Raw genomic sequence first — 24,705 nt, 5'->3', positions numbered from 1 at the left:
ACCTCCCCAACACACCCATCTTCTCCCCGCAACACCTACGACCTTGGCTTTAATTTGCTCACAAATAGAGAGCAGGGAGGAGTCAGCTGTTCATTTATTGAGAACTAACCTGCAACCATGCTTGACTGTACTGAAACTGAAGCAAAAGAGATGATGGGTAGATAAGGGTTAAAGGGTGGGAAAAGGTTAAGGAGTTTGGAGGCGTGTTCACCTTCAGCTGTCATACTGGTGAAGCCCTTCTGAAACTATTCTGAGTGACATTAATACCAGAAGCACTGAGGCAAACAAGTTCACATAAGCAGTTGCAGTGCCTAATATTTTCCATTTCATGTTTATGTGATGTACCAGAAAATGCTATGCTTTATTTTGCTTGCAAGGAGAAGTGGTCCTGACAATCAGCAGAAAATTCACATCTTTCTTTTGAGCAAAAGAATGAATGCAACTGACATTTTTTTTTAGACATCGCCATCTCTGTTTCTGAACTGGTCTCTTGCTGCTAAGCATTGGGGTGGGGTACTTTAATGGTTACCAACAATTCACATGAGTGAACAAATTCAAATGAGTGAAAAAAAACTAATGTCATTCTTAATACTACAGCACACCTGACTGGCTGAACAGCAGCTGGGAATGATGGGAGAGTGGGTGGGTGGGTCATCAAGCTGCTGTGTGATGGCCAACTCTCCTCCTGTCTCTGCCTGAGTCCCTATCTCTAAGAGCCCCAGTTCTCCAGACCCTCTCCCCCCTACAGAGACAGATAATGAAGGCAGCAGAAGGCCTTCAGTCACCCGACCTGTCAACATGACACAGAAATAATCAGCCAGGCAAGTCCTTACGTGCACACGCTCACACGCTCACACGCTCACACACACACAAATATGCACAAATGATTCATCTGGTGTTTTTCAGTCTGTTGCTCACACCAGTCTTCTCCTGTTCCTCTGCCATTGATTACTCTAGTTATTTACCTATTTGCCTCTTGACTTGTTAATGGTGCGTGCATTATAGAGTGCTTGCTTTTCCCATAGTTCACTGGCTGCAGAGGTGAGAAATATCTTCTCAACTTGCTATTTCCCACCCAGCAACAAATTATTTCATTTAAAATGACAGGAAAATTGCATAAAATTTCTGAAGTGGTGGAACATTCCAGAAATATTTCAGCCCTTGCATGAAGCATGAGTGCAGCCAAGAAACTGCACAATATAATCTGCAGTGATTGGGGGAGGGGGGGGGGGGTTGGAGGTTGGGACACTGATCTGATCCAGGCTAAAACTAAGCCGATCCTACACAGAGCCCAGAGTTGATTCCTGAAGATGGGAGTCCTGGCCAGCTGGGAGGAGCTACGAGGTTGCCAACGGGAAGCAGAGGGAATTCTCTGGGCGTGCATGACTTCTCAGATGACCTCTCCTTCCCACGCTCAGCACATCCAAGAAGATGCATTAGTGTACACTAATGCACTCACGCATTCACACCGAGGCAGCACTGTTCACTATTGCTTACAGGACCTTATTAATACACACACACACACACACACACACACGTACACTGGAGGACTGGGCCCCACTACACTACTACACATCATGGACCAGGCTCTCACAATGCCTCAAAACTACAGTATTACCCAAGTACATAAAAGACCTCTTTAGGCTTGCAGAACTGTCTAAGAGGATCCCCTAGCATTATAGTGCATACAGAGTGTTATTTCCCTAGTATAAGCAAAAAGACTTTGATTTGTATGGCACAAACACAGGAACTCAAACCGCTTCCGTTTGAAATAAATTGCCATGTACTCGATACATAAATGTGTATGTGTGCTCCAAACAAACAATGTGGAGTATTTGCATGGAAATCCAAAAAATATATATACACAGCAGTGAGCACACTCCCCCTACACGTACTCAAAAAACACAGACACACGCCACCCCCAGACACACACAGAGCCCAAAAGTAGGCACCATACTGAGAGCAAAGGTGAGTGGGATGGCTGTGGGGAAGCTGTGTCTTGGGGGGGGGGGCTAGACGAGTCAGCTCTCCCAGTTAAAGCTAAAAAACCTTTCAGTGTGGATTACATCAAGGGAAAAGGGGGAGACAAAGAGGGGCTGTGACGCAAATGGGAGGGGTGAGAGTTAAACCCTAACCGCTCTACTTATTGGAGCTAAAATATGGAAAACAGGTAAGAAGGTGGAGGCTGGAAAGGAGATGGGGGAGGCCTTAATCCACCCTCATCTTCACCCCTCACACGAGCCACACGCAGCCCACAAACAAAGCTGCCGCAACACGGCAGCTGCGACTGGGTTCAGAGGGTGGGCAAGGTGTGACTCCTGAGTGCATTCTAATCTCCAAAAGGAGACGCTTGCCAATGGCTCAGAGATTATTCCAAATGTCATCTTTTCTTTTATAAACATTTCCTACAGTAGCAATGGATAACGTATCCAACACATGGCAAAAAATAAATAAATAAAAATCTGGCAAAAAGGAGGTAATGGGGGGGAAAGATGTGAAGATTATTACTGCCGTAGTCTGTCCCCAGCGGCCCGTTTTAATAATGTCTCAATATAACTGAAAAATTGTTGGCTAGGCAAAAAAACACAGAATAAAAAAAAAACATGTATATATTTATATTTTATTTCAAATCAATACAAACAGTAAAACATATATAATGTAATGTAATACATTGCCTAATGTTGCATGCTGAAGTCTGCATGTTCAGGAATTACTTGTTTATGTAAGCTCAAGCATGAGACAAATGTCCTTGCATCTGCCTACATCAAATGCTCTCACCAGCTATTTAGTTTGTTGAAAATTCTAATAGGAAGTGTCACTTTTCCAGCAAATGGAGCTAATCATGCCTGAAGAACTGCACTAATTCCCTGCCTTTTAGCTTTAAGTTTAAGCTGTGGGTAAAAGATCCTGACAAATGTACTGGAAGCCAGACCAAAACAATAACATTTTCATGCATTGCTTCCAAGCATCCATGTCTACCTCTCTTGACTTTCGCACGTGAAGAAACTAGATTTCCATTTGATCACTGCAGGAAGCAGAGATTAAAACAATAATGAAGCAGCGCTACAGGTCAGAAATCAAAAGTGGCCTCCAGCAAATGATATGAGCCTTATCAAACGAAACCACGGGGTTCCTATGATGAAATAAAATGCCGGACTTCATCTCCCATTTATCATTTATTTATGGGTGCAGTCTGTGCATAGTGATGCTTTAGTGGAAGACATTTATTTGAATTTTAAATTGAACCGCCAGATCACCACAGAGGAAAACCCTTTACACGATTGAAACTTAAACTGCTATATCCAGAATGGGTCCATTAAGATTACATCATTTCTCCAATAAATTAATGGGGGAAAAAAGACATTTCTCAGTTTACCATTTATTTTCATTGGTTGCATTTTCTGGTTGTATGATGTGATGTCCAGGGGTGTTTGACAGGGTTAAGGGACAAGTGTTTCTTGGCATCACACCATCTTTGAACTAAAGGCTATGTGGCCTAGCAGCAGAGCACTTCTGTAATTCGCTCTGGCCGAGAGCATCAGCCAAATGCTGTAAGTGTAAAGGCAGCATTGTTGAGCACTTCAGTGCGCTCAGGAGTAGATATGAAGTCTGCCCCACATTGGCAACCAACAGGCGAGAGAGGGACCAGCTCCACAGCTGGATTCTTATGCCGATCTCCCAGCATTTTATGGACTCGCACTTTGCACCTCGTGTCCTGCACCCGTAGGGACAAAATAACTTTTTTGTCATGTTCTCTTGTTATATCATATTACAGGTAATAGATCACAGTCTTTAATCTGGTCAATCCACAGTGGTTAACCTGTCTGTCATCTTGATTATGGAAGTCCTGTGAGTTTCAGACCAACGGATGGGTTGTGGTCAGGCTCCAGTTGGACTCTGGTCAGGCTCCTCTGCTAATTACTGCAGTGTCTTGTGCTCCATTTGGATTGGTCCAACATGCGGGATGTGTGGGGAGAGAGTGGCCATGCACGCTGATGGGGAGGAGTAGCATGGCAGAGGTACATAAATGCCTGAAGCATACCTCTAACATCTACCCACCCTCTGGATTCAAGTTTACATACTGAAATTAAGCTATCCTAACAAAATAAAGCTATCCTTACCAAATAACTTTTACTTTACTTTAGTTCCTCCCGCACTCCTTGGTGCATTGGGCAACGAGCGCTCTCCAACGGGTCCTATCGGCTGCAGCGTCTCTGGCTTCGTCCAATGAGCGTATGTCAATAGTTTTTAGGTCGGCGGTGAAGGTTGATCTCCAGGTGGTTTTGGGTCGGCCTTGCTTTCGCTTTCCTCCTTTCGGTGTCCAGTGTACAGCTGCCTTTGAGATGCGTTTGTCTGGAAGACATAGGAGATGACCAGCGACGTGCATTCTGCGTTCGGTGACGATTTCTTCCAGCTTCCGCAATCCACTCCATTGAAGAACTTCCTCATTGGTAATTCTATCCTTATACGAGATACCCAATATTCGGCGGAGGCACCGTTGATGGAAAACGTTTCGTTTCTGGGCGATCCTCTTTGTGTTCCTCCAGGTTTCACTGGCATAAATGGCGGTTGGGATGACGATTGTGGAGTAAAGACGCATTTTGATTCCTGTATCGATTGTTGTTGAGGACCAGATGTGGCATAGACGCTGGAACACACCCACCGCCTTTCCGATCCTACATCGAACGTCTGCTTCTGAGCCACCGTCATTATTGGATACTATGCTGCCGAGATATGTGAACTCGTCAATGTCCTCCACCGTTTGCTCCCCAATAGTTATCTGCACCTTGGTTTGACGATTCACCCGCATGACCTTGGTTTTGTCTGTGTTAATGCGCAAGCCAACCTTTTCCGCTTCGTCCTCAAGGCATATTGTCATGGATTGTAGGCCCGGTTTTGTATTCGCTAGCAAGGCAATGTCATCTGCGAAATCAAGATCAGTGAGATGAGATCCATTTGTCCAAGGGATCCCAGTCATTGGGCTCATCATCACCTTTTTCATGACGTAGTCGACTGCGAGCAAAAAGAGAATTGGCAATAGGATACATCCTTGCTTGACTCCGGTTTCGATGTTAAAGAAGTCTGTGTAGCCATCGTCTGTCCTGACGCAGCAGCTAGAGCCGATATATAGGTTCTGGAAGATGTTGACAAACCGTTGTGGAATGCCGTAGGCTCGTAAAATTTTCCACAAGGAGCCCCTATGGACGCTATCAAAAGCCTTTTTGAAGTCGATAAAGTTGATGAGCAGGGGGCACTGGAATTCGATGCACTGTTCGATATTACGAAGCGTGTAAATCTGCTCACTGCACGATCCGCCTGCTCTGAATCCGGCTTGCTCTTCCCGGAGAATTTCGTCCACTGCTTGTTGTAGGCGCCATAATAGAACGCTGCAGAAGACTTTCCCAGGAACCGAGAGGAGTAATGCCCCGACTGTTGCAGTCAGCGGTATTGCCTTTCTTGGGGAGTTTAACGATTACTCCTTTCCTCCAGTCACTTGGGACGCGCTGATCTTGCCAGCACTTGTTGAGCAGCACTGTAAGGGTATTTACAATTGCGTCTCCACTGTACTTTAGCATTTCTGGTGCTATCTCGTCTAGGCCGGGTGCTTTGTTGGCTTTGAGTGTTCGAATAGCCACCTTAGTTTCCTCGATAGTGATTAGATCAAGATTAACTACCAGGTCTGGAGGTGGCGGTGTGGCGCCAAAGTCATAGGTGTTGGCAGGGGTGGGCTGGTTCAAGGTTTCCTTGAAGTGTTCTACCCAGCACGAGTCTTGTTCTTCTCTGGTGAGCAGAAACACCCCGTCCTTGATTTTGATGGGTGCACTTGAGTTGCTCCATGCCCCAGTCAACTCTCGTACAATGCGGTACAGCGTCTTATTGTCATTCTTGCTAGCCGCCTCATGTGCTTCGGCTCCTTTGCATTCCAACCATGCCTTCTTGTCAGATTTGCAGCATAACTATTATTAACAAATTATGACATCTTCACCAAATGATGCTGTACTTACAAAGTTAAGTAATCCTTACAACTTGGTTACAACTTAAAATGCTTACACATTAAAGGAAAAAAAGCTAAGAGAGTATATAAACAAACGTAGTAGATGAGGACTCTAAAAGAATAACCCTCAGTGTGAGCATATATAGAATGCAGAAAGTAATGGCGCAGCGAACTGTAAGGCAAATTTTTCCACCCACTCAATTCTGCTGACATGCAGCTTTCTGGTTCCAATGACTGCGATTTCAATGAGGAACCCACAGAGTGATAAAGTGAGAATTCCATCATGGCTGAACCTCCAGTTTTGTTCAACAAGAGAACTAGTGCCCGTGCTAGTGCTTACAGGACTCTGGTGAATTTACATGATCTGGCAACCGTGACCATTCTGTAGTTTAGAGACTGAGGTGAGATACCATGATGTACAGCAGCTGATAGAAGATATCAGGAGGGCACTTTAGAGTAGCTTCACACTGAACAAGACTTTGTAATGAACAGTCAAAGGTACTGATAGCATTCAGCCACTGCTGGGTGTTTATGAAATGTCTGCAGGAGCTAAGAATAAGTAACAGAGTAGGAGTAGTGTCAATGTCAACAAATATACACACGCATGCATGCACACACAAAGGCAAATATGTTTATTTTTATACAATTCATATATGCATTATATATATATATATATATATATATATATATATGTGTGTGTGTGTGTGTGTGTGTAGGTGTATATGTATATATATATATATATATAGGGTTTTTTTGTGTTTTTTTGTATGTACATGTATGTAACTACCTCTATCTTTTGTAAGCCATCACTAAACTTAACCATAACTGTAACCTAATTTATGGTGACCATAATGATCCGTCACGCTGCAAATAAACGAGTGCTGTAATCATCAAAATGAAAACACGTGCCTACATTTCCAAAATGCAGACCAAATTCAAAAAACGCATGCAAGTTCAGAAACGCTGCGTAAATCTAGCCACAACACAATGGAAGTGTTTCTGTAGGACACGCAGAGGGGACAGACTCCTATGACACCAGTGATAACCGAATATTTGATGAAAAAGAATATATGCAATTACAACTGCTATATTGTTATATTGGTTAGCCTGGTACAGAATGAACAACTGGCATATTCAGTATCACATATTTGCTGTTGCTATGTTGTACAGAACACAGCCTTAAAGAGTGATGATAAAAATCCAAATTAACACGACTAAATTTGTCTTAATACCTAACTAGTTAGATAGATAGCAACATTCAGAGCATATTACTAATTTACAGCAAAAAAGAAAAACCAAAAAAACAACTAAGTTTTCATTCGAGTTTGATAGTTTAGCTTGTCTGCTACAAAAACCAGCAGGTCAATTGTCTTATTCTTACTATATTTTCTGAAGTGTGAATGTGGCTAGCTAGTTATTCCCTGGCAAGGTTAGGTTTATATTTGTGTTAAATGGGATTTTGTTAGCGTTCTTTAACACTGCATTCATTATAACCGAGCAGTAGGACAATTGTTGGGCCAACTGTTCATTCTGTACCATATACCAAAGACAAAACCGTGGTAATCTCAAATATAACTAAATTTTCTGTTTAGCTGTTCAGATGTCCGTCCTCTTTCCATGTCCCTGGAAACAGCACTTCCGTTGTATTATGAGTTGATTTGCAACATTTCTTAAGTTGTGTTTTCTGAATTTGCACCACGTTTCCAAAATGTAACGCACGTGTTGTTATTTTGAATAGTGTTCTGGATTTGTATATCGTTCATGAATTTGCATCATGTTTCTGAAAAGTAGCATGTGTTGTCATTTTGATGAATATGTTTTGTGTAGTTGAAGCGCCTTTTTTCATTTGCAGAGCGATGGGTGTTCCTGGCCACCATACTAATTAACCAAAAATAAATTTTTGCCCCGAAGAATTCTGATACTGACAAGACAACAAGACAGGTTAGACCTAATTTTCTTAGGGTTTTTAAATTTATTTTACTTTGGTTGTGTTTTTCTTGTCAGGAATGTTTGCCCACCCACCTACACACACACACACACACACACACACACACACAAAAGACAAAAGAGATCTGGACTTGGAGATCTGTAAGCACTCTGCTCTAGAGGGGACGGTTTGTTTGGAGATCTGTAAGCACTCAGCACTGGAGGAAATCAGTCTGGGCTATGGAAAACAGAGAGGCCCAACCCCTATCACTGTGTGGCTGACACACCAGTGTATCATGAGAGTCAACCTACCCAAAGCAGTCTAAACAAACCCCACACCCTGCCTCCGCCTCACCCCTCACCCCACTCTGGCCAACTGAAGACTGCTCCTGAGTTCTTGGTCTCCTAAGGTCTCTATCTGAGCCAAGAATGAGCCCTACTGATCCAAAGCTAAAGACTCCCACCCCTGGGATGAGATGATCCGCTCCTCCATGCGAATAACGGTGAAGAATTTTGCTTTCGCTTTTTTGTGGAGATGACTGTGGAGATTATATATATATATATATCTATATATATATATATATATATATATATAAAAAGACACAGCTCTGCTTTGGTGAGGGAGATGGAGGGAGAGTGAACAGGCTACTGGCTCCTGAACCAGAGGTGCACAACACTGTGTTAAGGAAGAGTGAGAGGGAGTCACATTAACCATGCGTCTTTTCCATTCCACAAAGTTTATAAGAGACACAGCATTTACAATCCAGATCTAAAACAGCTCTCAAAATCTCTCTTAATGTATTAGGCATAACCGCTTTCGTCTTAACATAATAATTTTAATATTCTCATTTTATTTCTAAGACTACATAGATGAGTATCAAGGGTTTTTCTTTTTTAAGTAAAACTGCCAAAAATTATTTCATGGCTGCTAGCATTTGGTGGGAAAAACGAGGAGCGAATCAAGGAGAAATAATTAAGTAAATCTCAGCATACTTATCGAGAGGAAAGGACAGATAGGCATCAGCAGAAAAGTAATTTCACCGTTCCTGATTGTGCACCAAGACAGGTAGGGGTGGGGGATGGCTGGGTGTTAAACACTTCCTCTCCTCTAGTCAGCAATTTCCTGTGTGTGCTTGGGCCGGTGGATGACCTTGTGTGTGGAAACGGGTGAGTGTGTGTGTGTGCACGGATCAAGAGAAATACCGGGGTGGGTGTGTGTGTGTGTGTGTGTGATCTCGCTAGTGCTTCATCAAACTTTCAGCACCCTCTTAGGTGGGTAAATGGTGTTTGACGGCCGCTTTGTCTTTAAACTCTGAAGGCAGGTCGTTTGTTAAAGCTAGGGGCTCCGAATTTGCGGAGGGCTCATTCTGCTCAGATACTAAAATGTTAACACTGTAGCCAGTGTTTGTGAAATAGTTTTTTTTCCTCAAATCCATGTGGTATTTAAAAAAATGGAACATAATCCTGCTGGGATCTGTATGCGAACAGATGTATATAGTTTGTGGGAGAGGCCAAACATATACTGGGATTTCCTATGACTTTGGCATTTCCAGAGTAGCGCAGAAGAGAATAACCTAATGCTCTTGACCCTGAAGGATGAGGCGAGATGGCTTTAGATGAACCTGAAAGTTTCACCAGACATCTCCTGCAACAGCTTGGTCTCCTGCAATGGCTCAGGCTAGCCTGTCACAGCATGTGTCCTGAAGACGGGTCACAGTAGCTGAACTCTACATTTGAAGGGCGATATACGGTCAGGTCTAAGCCAACACAGACATCCTCAGAAGATATCGTCAACATTATGTTCATACTGAGCTTTGGTAGTGTCCGGCAGCCGCACCCCGCGTGGCTCTACAGTGTGTAACACTGTGCCATGTAATACCAGACTGCTCATGCGTGTACAGGGAACAGCAGTGCTATTATATGTGTCTGAGTGATGCTATGCACTTGAGAAGGGAAACACAAGGCGGGACGCACTCATAAGACAGTCTTCCATTGTCCTCTTACAGCCCTAAACACTGCATAAGCACCGAGAGGAGGCGAGGCAGAGAAGCACTATGACGTCACAGGTTTAAGATGTGCAAATTCCACACAGCCAAGAAGACAATGACTAGATAACATAACAGTGAACATTTCACGCACTAGATGGCTGAAACACCTCTTCCATTTATAATGTATGGCAGGAAAACTCAGTAAGAGAAACATAGATTTGGAAGCCAGACACACATGAAGCTTCAACTACACAAGCCACAGAACTTGTAACTCAATGCTGTTAATGTCACACGTACAGCCTGCATTTCCAGTCTTCCCATACAGCACTTCCAGTCTTCCCAGACAGCATTCCCACATCCCGACACCACACACACAAGACTGCTTCAAGTCCATAAGCTGCGCGATGAAAGCTTTTCCGCAAGCCCTGAGGCAACCGATAGAGGTTCCTGGCAGAGACAGGTCTGACGGCGTATGAATGTAGACATCTCACAGCCGTTCGTGTTTCCTTTCAGCCCCAGTCCCCCTGGCATAGCTAGGGCTAAAGCTACGCTCATCCGCACACTCTCACCAAATCAGAATTCCTCAGGCGGAGGAGTGTTCTCTATAGGCTGGGGGAACGTAACACTGCTACTGCTTACTGGGACTTCCAATCCAGACCAACAGCGATAGCATTCCTCTGAGCTGACTGCAGGGTCTTTTACACCATCCCTGACACCCCTACACCCCCAATGGCCAGGGCTAAATGATGCAGTGATGGATCCGTTGTTCATGCTTTTCACTCCCATGAAGAGAAATCAATGCGTCCTGACAATGTCTCTCTTCATTTTCGGCAGAGCCATACATTTGCCACGAAGCGGCTTCATTCTTCACAGATTCTGACAGAGGCGGCAGCCGTGGACGGAGCCTGAGAAATGCTCTCATTCTTCAGCAAGCGCTCACTCTGGGGGTTGTCCTGTTCTTTTCCCTCACAGACGCCAGGTCTCAAGCTGTGTCATTAGGCCTCCTTTCCACTTTTGATCCACATGGGCAGACAGACCGAGCAGAAGCAAAGAGAAGCAGGCGGCACTGCGACGGTAATCATCAGACGAGCAGAGCGAGGTGTGGAGAATCGCGCGTGGCACTTTCCTTCTTTATTCGTCCACCCTGACTTGAGCTCATCCAACCATTCGCCACTGCACGGTCCTGTTATGACCAGACCTCGCCTTGCCCCGGCACGAACACCAGGCTTACACGCCGCGCAGCAGCGGCACTAACTCGGGAAGACGGGACGGCGTCCCACTGTGGCCCATCAGCTGATCAGCCAGACGATGTAGCTGGGGAGGGGGGTTGGAGGACTGTAAAGGGCTTTAAGCACAGGGGCTTCGGGGACGGGGGTGTACATGGCTGCATGGTCTGCCAGTTCACAGCAGTGACATGGTGACAAAAGAGTCTGTCTCTGACCAAGAACACCACCAAACTGTTGTTGGCTGTTGTTGCACTGAGCGTTTAAATTTGAGAGCAGTCAGATGACAATGTAAAGAACTGCCTCTGTTCGCACTATGTTTGAAATTCCCTTTAAAAGAGTTTCATTACTTTCAAATGTATGATCTTTTTTTTAATTATTATTACCTCACCGTGAAGACACTGCACTAAGGGAAGATGACAACAGTCTTACTCACTCATTCACTGATGCACTACCACATTAAAATCACTGCAGTTCATCATTATCATTTTTATTATTATTATTATTATTATTATTATTATTATTATTATTATTCCCATATCAATAATTTCATGTAATTACCTTTGAATTTGATTAATTTTGTTGATTTGAAACAAACACCCTTTTCAAGGCTTTCAGTCTCCATTGCGGAGTTTCTATCCTCCATTTAAACAAAGAAATAACATTAAAAAGTAAAGGAACAAACATTGCTTTACAAAAGCATTACAGCCTTTCTCTTTCACGTTAAAAGGTCAAAGGAAAGCCCTGCAAAAATAATTTACAGCAGCCATAGCTGCATAGCACCTCCGACCACATTAACATTAGACACGCAGAAGACCGGCAGCTGATGTGAAGGGGCGCGAGGACTTACTGCTACAAAAGGTGGGAAGAATTCCCAATCACCATGAGCAGAAGCTTCATCAGTGGCCAAATTGAGTTGATGGTTGCATATCTTGCATAAAATTTGGCCTATTTTTCCATAAACCTCCTTGCACTGCATTTTTCAGGCCGCTTGCGGGAGGCACAGGGTGGCAGCACAAAGAAAGCTGGGGGAAGGGAGGCAGCCACAGCACAGGCTGCCATCAGAGCCTGGGCTAATCGGCTTTAAGCCGGCCCAGAGTTTAAGCGAACAATAGAGAAAGGGAGAGACAGAGCAAGTGGGAGAGGGAGAGATAGAAAAGAGATTGAGAGGGAAAAAAAAGAGAGGGAGGGACAGAGAGAGAAAGAGAGAGGGAGAGCGGAGCTCTTTCGGTCATTCAAAAGGATCAGCATGAAGAGACTGGGGCAAAAGTTAAGGTTCTTGCGGCATTAACCGCTCCTCCCTTTTTTTCAGTGACTCCGCTCCCATGCAAACTGATGAACTATCGCCAAAGCAAAGCCTTTTTTGTCCCTGAATCTGTTTTACAGCATCACTGACCCATGTGCTTTGAGATGGAGAACTACAGCATCTCAGGACAGGGTTAAATTATGCTCGATAATGGACGTGGATGTGGAACGGCCTTCATGGGGCTCGCTTCCTCCCTGGAGAAGGCATCGCAGAGAGGAGAGGAGTCGAAGCTAAAAATACAGCCCTGCTCAACCATGAGTCACAGGCCCGACACACAAACGCCTACACTGCACTCAGATGAACACACAAAAGAGTGTGCAGAAAGCGGAAGCGAGCGAGAGATAGACAGACAGAGAGAGAGAGAGAGTGAGTGGGATGGACAGACCAAGAGGAAGAGAGCTGGAGGCCGGGGTGCGTCAAAACTGGGGTCTTGTGAAATCTGGGACGTCATCCAAACCTAGAGGCAAATCGCAATGACGTAATCTGTAATTGTTACCCGCTCCTCATTAGCGTATGATTATGGATGAAATGTGGCCAATTATACAGTGACAGCAGTGTGATCCATGCTCCGGGTGGGGGGAGAGAGAGAGAGAGAGAGAGAGAGAGAGAGAGAGAGAGAGAGAGAGAGAGAGCGAGAGCGAGGGAGAAAGAGAGACTATAATTTAATTCATACTCGTCAAAATCAGTTTAGTTTTGACACTTCTGTGCGTCAAGCTATTTTCAGAAGGCACATGGGCTATTCTGGCAGTTTGGCAAAGACATCTATGCGTAGTAATTCATTCAGCTATCAAAGAGGCTATCAAAGAGGCTTGAACTGCTGCTCAATTATGAAATAATAACAATCGGCCTCACTTGTTTCCCTCTGAATGATGGATGAATAAAACCCAATTACAGTGTCCAAAATTATCACACTGGCAACTGATACTCCAGTGGGATAATGGAATGGTGTTACTGAACATACAAGCATACATATGAACACATATACTGAACATATATGTGCTCATATGTATGCTTTACATGTATGCCTTTCTTATAGAATGAGATGTCTAATCAAGTCCTGTACAGTGAAGATATGGGACGGTATGGGCACTGGAGGCTGGGTACAGCATCTCCTCACCGTGGCTGTGATGCACTCCCATGACCTTGAGCATGTCTGGCCCCAAGCCAGTGGCTGTGGTGACCCAGGCCTGGCCAGCACGTCTGCCGTGTGCCTCTCAGCTCCGCATGCTCAAGCGTGCCGTAGAAGCCACCCACACGAGCAGATTTACGGTCGCGGACGTCACCCCGGCACAGTCAAGGAGATGACGCTGTGATGCAACTTGATTTATCACTTCATTTACGTGCAAATGCATTTTCAGTGCATGTGTGCATGCATGTGCACAGGCATGCGCACGTGTACGAGAGTGCATGTTGGGGCGTGCGCACGTGTAAGGGCATGCGTGCTAGCATGTAGACACATTCGTTTGATCAAAGGCATGGCTGGGCAGTGGTGGGGTTGACTGCCTTCATAGCCACACAGCCATCTGTTCATGTCAGGGCTGGCTGCTGCTACAGAGGACTGTAATCCCTGAACCACCTCATCTGCTTGCATCCTCAGCACAGGGGCAGCATGTCCAGCTCTCACTTGCTCACTCAAGGAAACCTCTCATAGCAGAACCACGCAAAGCCAGCAACAAGCCAGTCATGTTCCAGCAGCAATACAGCAATGAGCTAATTCTCACTTGGCCTTGTGTTAACATAATGTGGAATTATTAGCCATGTTGAATATGTAACAAACACTAACAGATACACTAAAAAAATAAATTGTGTAGCCAATGAAAAATTGCTTTAAACAAAAAAAAAGAAAAAGAGTCTGAGAGTCTACTCAGAGTCTAAAGCATCAAACTACATAATCCTCTCAGAAGACAAAAGAAGAAGAAATATGTCTGTCTAGGCTTGCAATCCTCTTCCACACACATACACACACACACACACACACACACACACACACACATACACACACACACACACACATACATACACACACACACACATACACACACACACACACACACACACACACACACACACGCTTCTTGTCTGTCTCTTTTAAAATCAGAGGAGAGCCTCCACCCCATCTCTGTTTCAGACCATGGAGAACTAGTGGATTTAAAGCAAATTTAGATTTAAGTTGTTTCCAGGACACTGCACCATTTTGCTGACAAGAGGTCTGCTGAAGGTTTTGGGACAGATTTTCCCTAATCACCAAATGTGGTTGGAAAAAACCTTGAGGTCAAAAAGCATCACATGCCATACTAAAATACAGTAAAAAAAAAAATCATCTATTCTCTCCGACTCCCAGTTATGAATTTTCGCAGAACTCTCTGGTCATGCTATCAGCCTTCATATTTTTGTCTACCCCTAAAATACACGACGCAGACGCTCATGCAAACTTATGCATGCATGCACGTGCACATGTTCACTTATTGCTGTAACCATAGCAATGTGAGGCAACGCAGAAGGAAGATGCTAGAAATAATGCACTGAAATCAAGGCCTTTTTCTTCTGCATGCAGCAGGCAGCAAGACATAATGGCTTTCAAAAAGCACTCTATAGCTAAAGTAAAAGGCAGACTCACAGGAGAAAGAGGTAGCCTAATACGGGCTGAAACAGGGAGAAAAACACAACGCAAACCCGCAAAAGTACAGGGCAAAAAATACCCACCCATACCGTACCAGCAGTGTACACGAAGAGCATTCTCATGATACATTTAATTCATGCACTAATTAGTAAATAATAATGTACAGCATAAGCATAATAAATTCCATGTAGATTTGAAATAAGCCATTAGTTTAAAGGCAATTAATCTGTTTTATTGTTCCACATAGTAATTACATAGACAAGAAGTAAAAAAGACAAAACAAATCTACCCTTCTCACAACAGTTAAATTAAAACAAAATTTCAAAGCTTTTTTTGTAGTGAGCATTCTGTACACTGTGTGTATTCATGAGTGTGTGCGTATGCGTGTGCGTGTTAGTGTGCATACAGGTCTCCGCTGCTCAGCTGGGTAATGCTGTTGCCATGCTGAGCCAGGCAGCGCTCACCCAGGCCAGATGTGCACAGCACGTGCCCCACACCGTCTCCACGGATACGTGGCCGGCAACCGTCGATGTGGTGTAACGCAGCATGGTCAGCTCTCACTCTATTAGCTGCACTCTGGAAGAGGGCTCCATTAGATTAGAGGAACTCCTCAGCTCACATACACATTCAGACACACAAGCACACACACACGCACAATGCACACAAAAAAAGCTTACAGGCATACTTACACACATATACATCCACACACACACACACAAGCTTAAACATATGTGCTACCCCTCTCTCATGCAGTTAAGTGTCCAGAGTGCTACCTGCTTTTGTTGTTGCCAAAGTGGAAATAATAGCGGTATTTCAGCCCCCTCTGCACCCCACTAATCTGATTATGCCACACGATTGGATGCCTGGACCGAGGCTAACGGCCGCAGAGAATCACACATGGTTTTCTCGCACGCACACACATACACACACACACGCACGCACGCACACAAAAGTAGTCGGCGGGCCATCTGTGTGTGTTCTGTGAGGTGTGAGGACGGTGGCACTGTCGAAAGATCACAGCTCTGACGTAGCCTGAGGCAATGAGTGCAGTGTGTGTAAGCTCTATGGTCCATGCAAAATGTGAAACTTCACGCCTTATGTTATATATGCAGATGTCTGGGAATAAATCAGGAAGAACCACACATTTCCACATTTTCTTCAGTTTGTGATGCAAGTTCAATGTTCAATCTGTCAGATTTTTCTTGATTAGACATACAAGAAAAAATAAATGTATACATTATGACAGAGTTTGCACTGAAGCATCCCATAAGGCCATAATGCAGAAATAGCTTTCTTTAAAACCTATATTTGCTCCTTCAGATGTTTACACCTTTCCACTTCGTCCAGCCTAAATCACAGACCGCCCAGTATTTTTCACCATTTCTCACAATAAAAGACACAATTTAGGCAAAACTACAGCTTTAGTCTATTTTAAATGCAGATGTTCTTCTTATTTTTTTAAGAATTCCAAAGCTGTCCATAGTAGTGTTGATTTGGTAAACAGCTTAATGTAGTGGAACCTCCTCAAACCCCTGGAATGTGTGTGACACTACCATTCTGTTACAGTTGAATAACTCCATGTTTAACGTTCCAAAAAATAAGGGAATAAGCAAATGACTTATCTAAAGTCTAGTAATCCAAGTCGCTCCATTTGTATGGATCAGGTGGAAATCAGGCCCCGGTCACCTGATGTCATTAACAATACAGGGTATATTCAGGAAAAGCCAAAGTCAATACTGCAGCAGGACCATTATCCAGAAATAGTCATTATCAAAGCTTTCCTCCACAACACATGCAAGTCAATTAAATCTCTCTCCAGTCCATTATAAATGTAATTGACCCAAACACAAAGTGTGTGTTTATAGTTTTCATTAAAAAGAGAAAAAGATAAAAAGCAATTACACTGGCTTTGACCTACTAGATAGTTTAGCACATCCAACAAATCACTCATATGGCCTAAATATTACTACAAATTAAGAAATTGTGTTTGTGGCTCAAATAACAATTACTCAAGGTTACCTGAAGATGTTTCAGATGCAATGCATCTTCTGGGCTATTCTACTCAACACGAACTCACAGAGCTAAGGTTCTTTGTCTGATTCACCTCAGGATGAACACAAATTGTCTTCAGCCTGATGAGAACTCAATAGTATGATTCTTGACAATAAACCATAATGTTGGGCCTGTTTCCTTTGGTCTATGTTGTAGCCTACATTACAACATAAGAGCTATAAATATACATTCTATAATAAGGGCTATAGTACAGGCCTGGACTAGAACTATGTTTAATCTGTAGCTGGAAAGCTAGCCTGTGCTGATGGTTCTTGTCCTGTCTGCTTCCTGATAATGCCTTCTCTACATAATAACAGTGTAGATAGACAGGCGAACAGCTCTCCATGAGATACACGATGGCTTTTTAAAGGGCAGACAGGGTCTGATGGATCCCTCTGGATTTTATTCTCGCCTTAAAAGTTCCCATTGTCTCAATGGCTGAATTCTTCATTATTGCCATATTATCCCTGGCTGATGGAGGGCAGAAAATTAATGAGGGAGTGCCACAGCAGAAAAGCAGAAAACTGAAATATAACAGTCCTGCTTTTGTTCACAGAGGGTTCTTTGCAAATATAAAAAGAAAGCAACTGTAACAGAAGAAGTTACAGACCATTTATCTCTGTGTGTGTGTCTCACTGGAACCACAATAAATAATTCACTCTATTTTCCCTGATATGAAAGAATCTTCTTTAAATAATTTGTTAATTTCTGAGCTTTTGAAATGGCCATTCTATTCTTAAGTTGAACTAAAATCTGAACTAAACATGAACACAAACCAACTTAAACTCATTAATTCATAAATTAACTGTCAATACAGTACCTCAGGTTTACAGCTATACCTTGAATGTTTTTGTCAGAGGTTTGTGGTACTGTTCACACACATTTCTTCACACCCGTTTAAAAAACCTGCACTTGAAGCTTCTCAAAGAGCATTTCCACATATATGATAGAACCCTTTTCCTTGCCATCTTTACCATAAGTCAACCGATTCTCTCATAACACATGACAATGGAACAGCTTTCAGACCTCCGTTACTCACCATGGAACATGGAAAGTTGTGTAAGGTGGGGTGAAAGGTAAGGTGTGAATAATACCACAAAACCTCTTTTTTTTTTTTCATTGTTATTGCATTCAGGAATGTAAAAATGATAATCGAGGGCCAATAAAATGACTTGATTTGATTCCACACCTCTCGTCATCCTGATGGAGATATTACTGCTAGCGTAACATATTGAATCAACTCACTGCAAATATCAAGCAACAATATGAGTCTTACCTTTAATTTGGCCTATAGGGACACCATTCAGCCCAAATAAAGGGAATTGGGGGGGGGGGGGGGGGGGGCAGTGAGTCCTTATTCACATTCTAATAGCTCAGGTGGAGGCTTGAGTCCAATCAATAGCTCCAGCCCTTCAGCCTAGGTTGAGGAGCACAGCACCACAGCCATTCACTGCACATATGTATAAAAGTGGGTGGTTGCCATAGAAACCCCCAACTTGCCTTTGACTAAGGGTGAGAGATATAGCAGATATTCTATTGTTGGCTATTGCTACCCAGTCAATCCAAAAGTGACTTTACATCGCGTCAATATGCAGAAGAACGGTAATGTCCTTTATTACGAAAGCATAAATATTTCATTTATTCTTTGTTTTCCAAAGTAAGAAAGTAACCCACGAGTACAATGTTATCCAGCTATATTAACTCGAAGCTATAAGTAATAAAAGTTACAATAAATAAATTATTCAAACATGATATGATTGAATGACTAATAGTGAGAGGCATTCCTCGCTATTAACAAAGTGCCTTTTGTTTCTGTCTGTCAGCAACCTCCTCATTCACTTAATACTCTCTCTTCCATTTTCATCATCTAACTCAAAGTAAAAGCAGGATGATCCCTCTTGTCCATGAATAGAGTCTGAACAGCTAGGCATCGGTGACCACCTGACTAATGACCAGCCATCATGGCCCAGCACAACCCAGCCATCTGGACAGGATATACCCCCTCCGGTTCCTTTACCAATCAATCGCGCGTGCAAAACGACATCCCATTCATACAGTACCGAGGCAACAGCGACACCCTCCAGACGAATAAATTAATAAATAAATATTACTTCTCAAGTGGGTGTTGGGATGCTCTAGGCCATTGTATTGTGGCTTGTCAGAAAATGGTGTGAGACAAACTTGAATGGAGGGAGACACGCAGATGAACAAAGAAAGGGTGAGTGTGTGTGTGTGTGCGCGTGCGCGTGTGCCTGCCTTTCATTCTTTTTTCTCTGCACTGTCAGTGTCCCTTAACCCTGACTACGCTCCTTCACCCCCCAGTCTGTCGCACCACCCTCAGATCCAGCACACACACACCAGAGCACTTTCACCAGGCCGAGAGCTTCTCCTAATTAAACCCCCAAAAGGCCCATCTGTTGAGCTATTGACTACAGCCGGTGCTCTGGTTTCATCACAAATGCAGCACTCAGCTTTGAGGGAGTTTGTGATGAGTAATGCTCTAACTAAAGCTGCATGATTAATAACCTATTTTGGGGAAATATGTCATCATGGTGTCTGATTCCACCATACTGGACATTCGGTAATGGCTGTTGTGGAGTTTAAAGAAAGGATTCGCACAGGAGATGCCAAAAATCAATATACAACCTTCCTGTCAGGTTGTTTGAGTTTAACCCCAGCGATATACCCTCAAGGGGGCTGTTTACGGAAAGGATATCCCACAAAGCATCTGTGACAAGGTAGTAAAGGTTGCAGCATGAGGACAGGAATGGAGATAGAGAAAATGAGGACAAGCAGGACAGCGCGAGGAGTTGTGGGACTCTACTGGCTTTCACTGATAACCCACCCCCACCCCCTAGAGAGCATCCAGCTCCAGAGAGAAGCTCCGCAGTCTAGCTGGTGGTAGTGGTGGTGAGAGAGTGGTAGGAGGAGTCGACACAGCGCACAGCAGACTACCACGCTGACAATACAGACACCAGCAAGATGGGCAAATGGGGAGAACAGCCACTTAACAATAAACCAGAAACGAACAGCAGCCCAACCTGAAATCACTGCTTAAAAAACAAAACAAATAGACAGCTAGAAACCTCTGAGAATACCCCAAGTTCTGGCCTAAATTCATTACTTACATTGCTGATAATTATACTGTTGACTTGTCAGGTGGCTAGTCCACCTGTCCAGCCCTGGGGGTAACATCTTCCTCTATGAGGCTGACTCAAATTAAAGGGCTACAGCAATCAAAGGTAGTAATCTGGATACTTTCCCATCCATTTCATGCGCTAAAGCTTCAAACATAAAAATAATGCATACTGTCATCCTATTCTAATGGGGATGAGATTTTATCTGCAATGATGTCCTCATTCATTTCAGGGCATTCACAATGCATTAAGACAACTATCAGCTATGTGACATACTGAAGGCATTTTATTCTTATTTTATATCCAGTACCATAAAGCCAAAGGTAAAATGTAAATTTCAGACTTCTGGACATCAGTGAACCATTCAAATGAAAACATTGCAAAATAAATTTTAAAATTAATTTTAAATAAATTCCATATTCAGTATAAATTCCACTGAACATATCTTGTACCACTGTTATAAATGAGGGTGGGCAAGGAGGCTTTCAAAGCCTGGCTGTTGCTGTCTGCCTGTGATCTCCAAGATGGAAAGCATGGCCATTGTGAGAAGAGCCTTGTGGGAAGGGGGTGCAACCATGACAACCAGTTACTGTTATCCAGCACTCTACAAATGAGAGCCAATTGAATGCTGGGATGTGTCTGGGAAAAAAAAGAGACTTCAACCCCCTCAGACAGAAACACACAGACAAATTGTTCAGAAAGTCTTCACAGCAAGACAGCCATCCACTAAAACATCAAGTGGGCTTTTCAGGCTATAACACAAACTATTTGTTGTCATTCATTCAAAACTTACATCAACTTAATTTTCACAAATGCCCAAACAACAGCGAAAAAACAACATTTGCAGCAGACAATTTAAGATAATTTGAATATTATGGACCATGACATCTGTGAGGTTTGCAAAAACCCAGTATAATGGCAGACAGCTACACCCCAATGTCTTGGATATGCAGATGTGTAGAGAAACATTGTTAACCATTTCCGGTCCTGACGGCTTGTTTCCCAAGGACATAAGACTTAAGAGACAGGGGCTCAGGTCAAGCCAGATGGGAGCAAAATGAAGGGGCTCCGTTGGTAGCCTCTTTGCTGCTGGATCCACGCTTCCCCACCAGCAGACATCCACTGGCCCTGGAGTGGAATGTACATGGCTTGATTATCTCCTGCGTCTAGTCTGCAAGTGTTTCTGGAGGCCTGCAGCTTTCACAGAGCACCGCGTGGAGCCTTGCCTACAAGCTGCATGCCCATGACCCAGCACTCCTGCTCTGTCTTTGGGTCTGACAGGCTGCGTGCCCCAGGTACTTCCCTGCTTCATTAGAGAGGAACCCTTGGGATGCCTTAGCTCAGTGAGTAGAGTAGAAGAGAGTAAAGAAAGACAGAGAGAGTGAGAGAGAGAGAGAGAGAAAGAAAGAAAGAAAGAAAGAAAGAAAGAAAGAAAGAAAGAAAGAAATAAGCACAGAGAGGAGTAAGAAGACAGAATAAAGAGGAGATAGAAAATAAGGAGGAGGCATAGGGCAATGTGGAGCAGCTGAGAACCACAAAACAACTGTGCATGGCCCCCATACGGTACCACAGCTTATCATTATGAGCTGCCTCTGTTCAAACCGGCCATGCAGATAGCTCAATCTTCCTCACAGCACGAGGCCCTCTAATCTTCACCTCTGTGGCTCTTCTGCAGCTTACGCATGGCAAAATAAAGAGAAGAACCGAGGCCAGCACGTCCGATTTTGATCTTTTGGGGGGGGGGGGGGAGATTAAACAGGAGCGTCCCTTTTTCAGGCTTTTCATGGGGGTCTCCCTTTAGAACTCCCCCAAGACCCTCCACCCACACCGCCACCCCCTCTCCCATCATCCATCTTGTCCCCTCCCCCACCTCCCGCTCTCACCATAGGAGCCTCTCTTGTGACATATGGACGATCGTCCGCAGCAACGACGGTGGTGGCAGAGACAGGCTCTGTTTATTGGGCAACACTGCTCTCGGCAGCTATGCCAACGGCAGCAGAAAGATCTAAAATCCCCAGCACTTACCAGGCAGAGGCAGGCCTGGCCTCAGGCTAGGAGCAAGAGTAAGACTCATTTAGGGATAAGGGGACAAGAGTTTTTCAGATCAGCAGTGAACTACTGTAGGAACAAAAGCCCCACATGAACTCAGTCTTTTGTTGGGCTACAAGGAATACATCCAGCGTAAGTGCATGTGTCTCACATATCCTGGACATAAAAGATGTGAAATTTTCAATATAGAAGATATATAGAGGTTGATGAAGTTGAAATACACTGTCAAAGTTTTTAAGGGAATTCAAAAATCCAAAAAGGGTTTATAGTTATTTTCTGTTGGATAGCAATATGTAGAATACATTACTTCTCATGCCACATGTTTAAGGTTATTCATATCCTACCAACCACAACAAGCACCTACAAAGGTGTTTAATCAATATTATCAATAAGCATATGTACACATAGGTTACCAATGTGTACATATGCACGTCAATTCTAACTCTGAGAAACACTGGTATACTAGCATCCCCTTCATGTAGTAGCCTCTGGTACTTTCACAGAAAAACGACTTTGATTTGAGGATTTAGCATGGACTCTGGTCTGCACGGGTGTGCATACAGTTTAAACCCTTGCTCTATTCAATACTGGCCTACACAGGATAAGCAACTCTGACTGCACTGTATCAGCACCAGTCAAGGAGAGCCCATCGGTCATTCCCAGCCTCATATCACAATGAGCACCCAACAAATGAACTGTCGGAAAACAGATCAATAAATTCCCATGTAAAAATGCAACAAAGACAGCAAAACACTGAAAATAATCACCTTTGCACTCAAAGCCAACCCTTATACTCCAAAACAGGAGATTATCTGGATTTAACTACCAGAGGGTTCCCCAACACTAATTTAATCATTACTTCATTATGACAGACATGTCTGATTACTTTCTTACAAAGCCACCTTACACAGGTCAAAAACAGGGCAATGGTAGGACAATAACAGGACAATAACAAGTCAGCAACTACAAACTACTGAATTTGTTATTTGTGCACTACTTCTGGTTTTAAGGTGCAGAGTACAGTTTTAGAGTTAACTGGTCATATGAAGCACAGTGAAGGAACAATGCAAACACAGCGATACACAGACCATCGCAAAGGTTCATATAGTGGAACACTACTGCAGGCTACTGAAATCTCAAAGTTCAGGACTACATTTTAGCACTATTATGACTTGAGACATTCCAATTGCCAGCAGCGGGAGCCATTCTACAGATAGGAAGGAGGAAAACGTTCCTTAAGGACACCTTGTACCATATCTGCCCAGTCATAGAAAAGCTCCAAAAACGTAGACTATCGTAGCGTGAAACATTTAGATCTAGGCTGTTGCGTTGGGTAAATGTGAACCCAGTATATAAAGAAGCATATCCCGTTGCCTGGCAAATCGGGATTGGCGATCTTAGGTTAAACCAAACGGAAGCCGCAAAGACAAACTGACAGTTGCAAAAACCAACTTCATTTTTCAAAGAACAATGCAATATATCACAATTTCCTTTAATAAGCAACGTGTAACTGACTGTCATATAAGCACGGGACCCAATTCAGTTGTTGCGACAGAGCAAAAAGTGGACCGGGGTCTCCTCCTAACCTGCAAAAACTGCACAATTGCCCTGCCTCTACATGATTACATATAAGCAAACCTACCCGGCATATCCTGTCCATAACTGAACTGAACCTCAGCTTGTGCTATTAACCTATGAAGAAAGCATCATGACTCCCAAAAAACACAAAAGGACAAACCTGTCTGTCCCTTGCCGAGCGTTTTTTCCAGGCGATACGGTCCCACGTAATTCGCATGTTGAGCGCTGTTGTCTTTACTAGATGATGACATTTTGCTTTAGATGAAAAGGATGCTTTAACGTTAAATTGCTGTAATTCAGCAATTTAGTATTTTTCAAGGCCAGTACTGCAGTTACTTCCCCCGCCCAGCTTGCTCCAGTCGGTGCCTCACTTGGTCGCTCGAGGGTCGGTGGGGCTCGCTCGCTCTCTCTCGCTCTCTCTCTCGCTCTCTCGCTCTCTCTCTCTCTCTCTCTCTCTCTCTCTCTCTCTCTTTCTCTCTCTGCTCCGTGTCTCCCTCTTCTCCTCTGCTTCGGAGTGTTCTAAGAACATCACAGCATCGTATTCTGCTTAGCCTCCGTCCGCCTGCGATGGTGCTAGAGAGCAAAGCGCACATAATTCATGAGAAATCGTTGTGATGGACGTGGCGTTCAACCAAACGGCGGCGCGCGCCTGCTCCGCTGAGGGGTGAATGGTTATCACACACAGAACCTGCTTCCTACAACATTGCTAAACCAAAGGGAAAAAAATCTTCACAGAACTGCATTTTTCTGCATTTTTCAGAAACTTGACCTGTAAGGAATAATTCTAAAATTGTGATGTAACACTACTGACAAAAATGACTAAAGTGCTAC

The 24,705-nt window shown here is 43.7% G+C and overlaps 1 protein-coding gene across 5 annotated transcripts in view; it reads right to left on the bottom strand.

Annotated features, from left to right (window-relative positions):
• brsk2b (BR serine/threonine kinase 2b) overlaps positions 1-24,331 on the bottom strand; it is a 95,766-nt gene extending 71,435 nt beyond the window's left edge. For all 5 annotated transcript variants that reach the window (XM_027013801.2, XM_027013802.2, XM_027013803.2 and 2 more), the window contains exon 1: positions 24,035-24,331. In XM_027013801.2, coding sequence (XP_026869602.2) covers positions 24,035-24,125 — 91 coding nt within the window. In that variant the 5' untranslated portion in view covers positions 24,126-24,331. The remainder of the gene's footprint in view (positions 1-24,034) is intronic.
• Positions 24,332-24,705: the final 374 nt, after the last annotated feature.

The sequence above is a fragment of the Electrophorus electricus genome, chromosome 21 (genome assembly GCF_013358815.1).
Source record: "Electrophorus electricus isolate fEleEle1 chromosome 21, fEleEle1.pri, whole genome shotgun sequence".
Lineage (NCBI taxonomy): Eukaryota > Metazoa > Chordata > Actinopteri > Gymnotiformes > Gymnotidae > Electrophorus > Electrophorus electricus.
The sequence above is the reverse complement of the archived record's forward strand: the minus strand, read 5'-3'. Positions and strand labels throughout refer to the sequence as shown.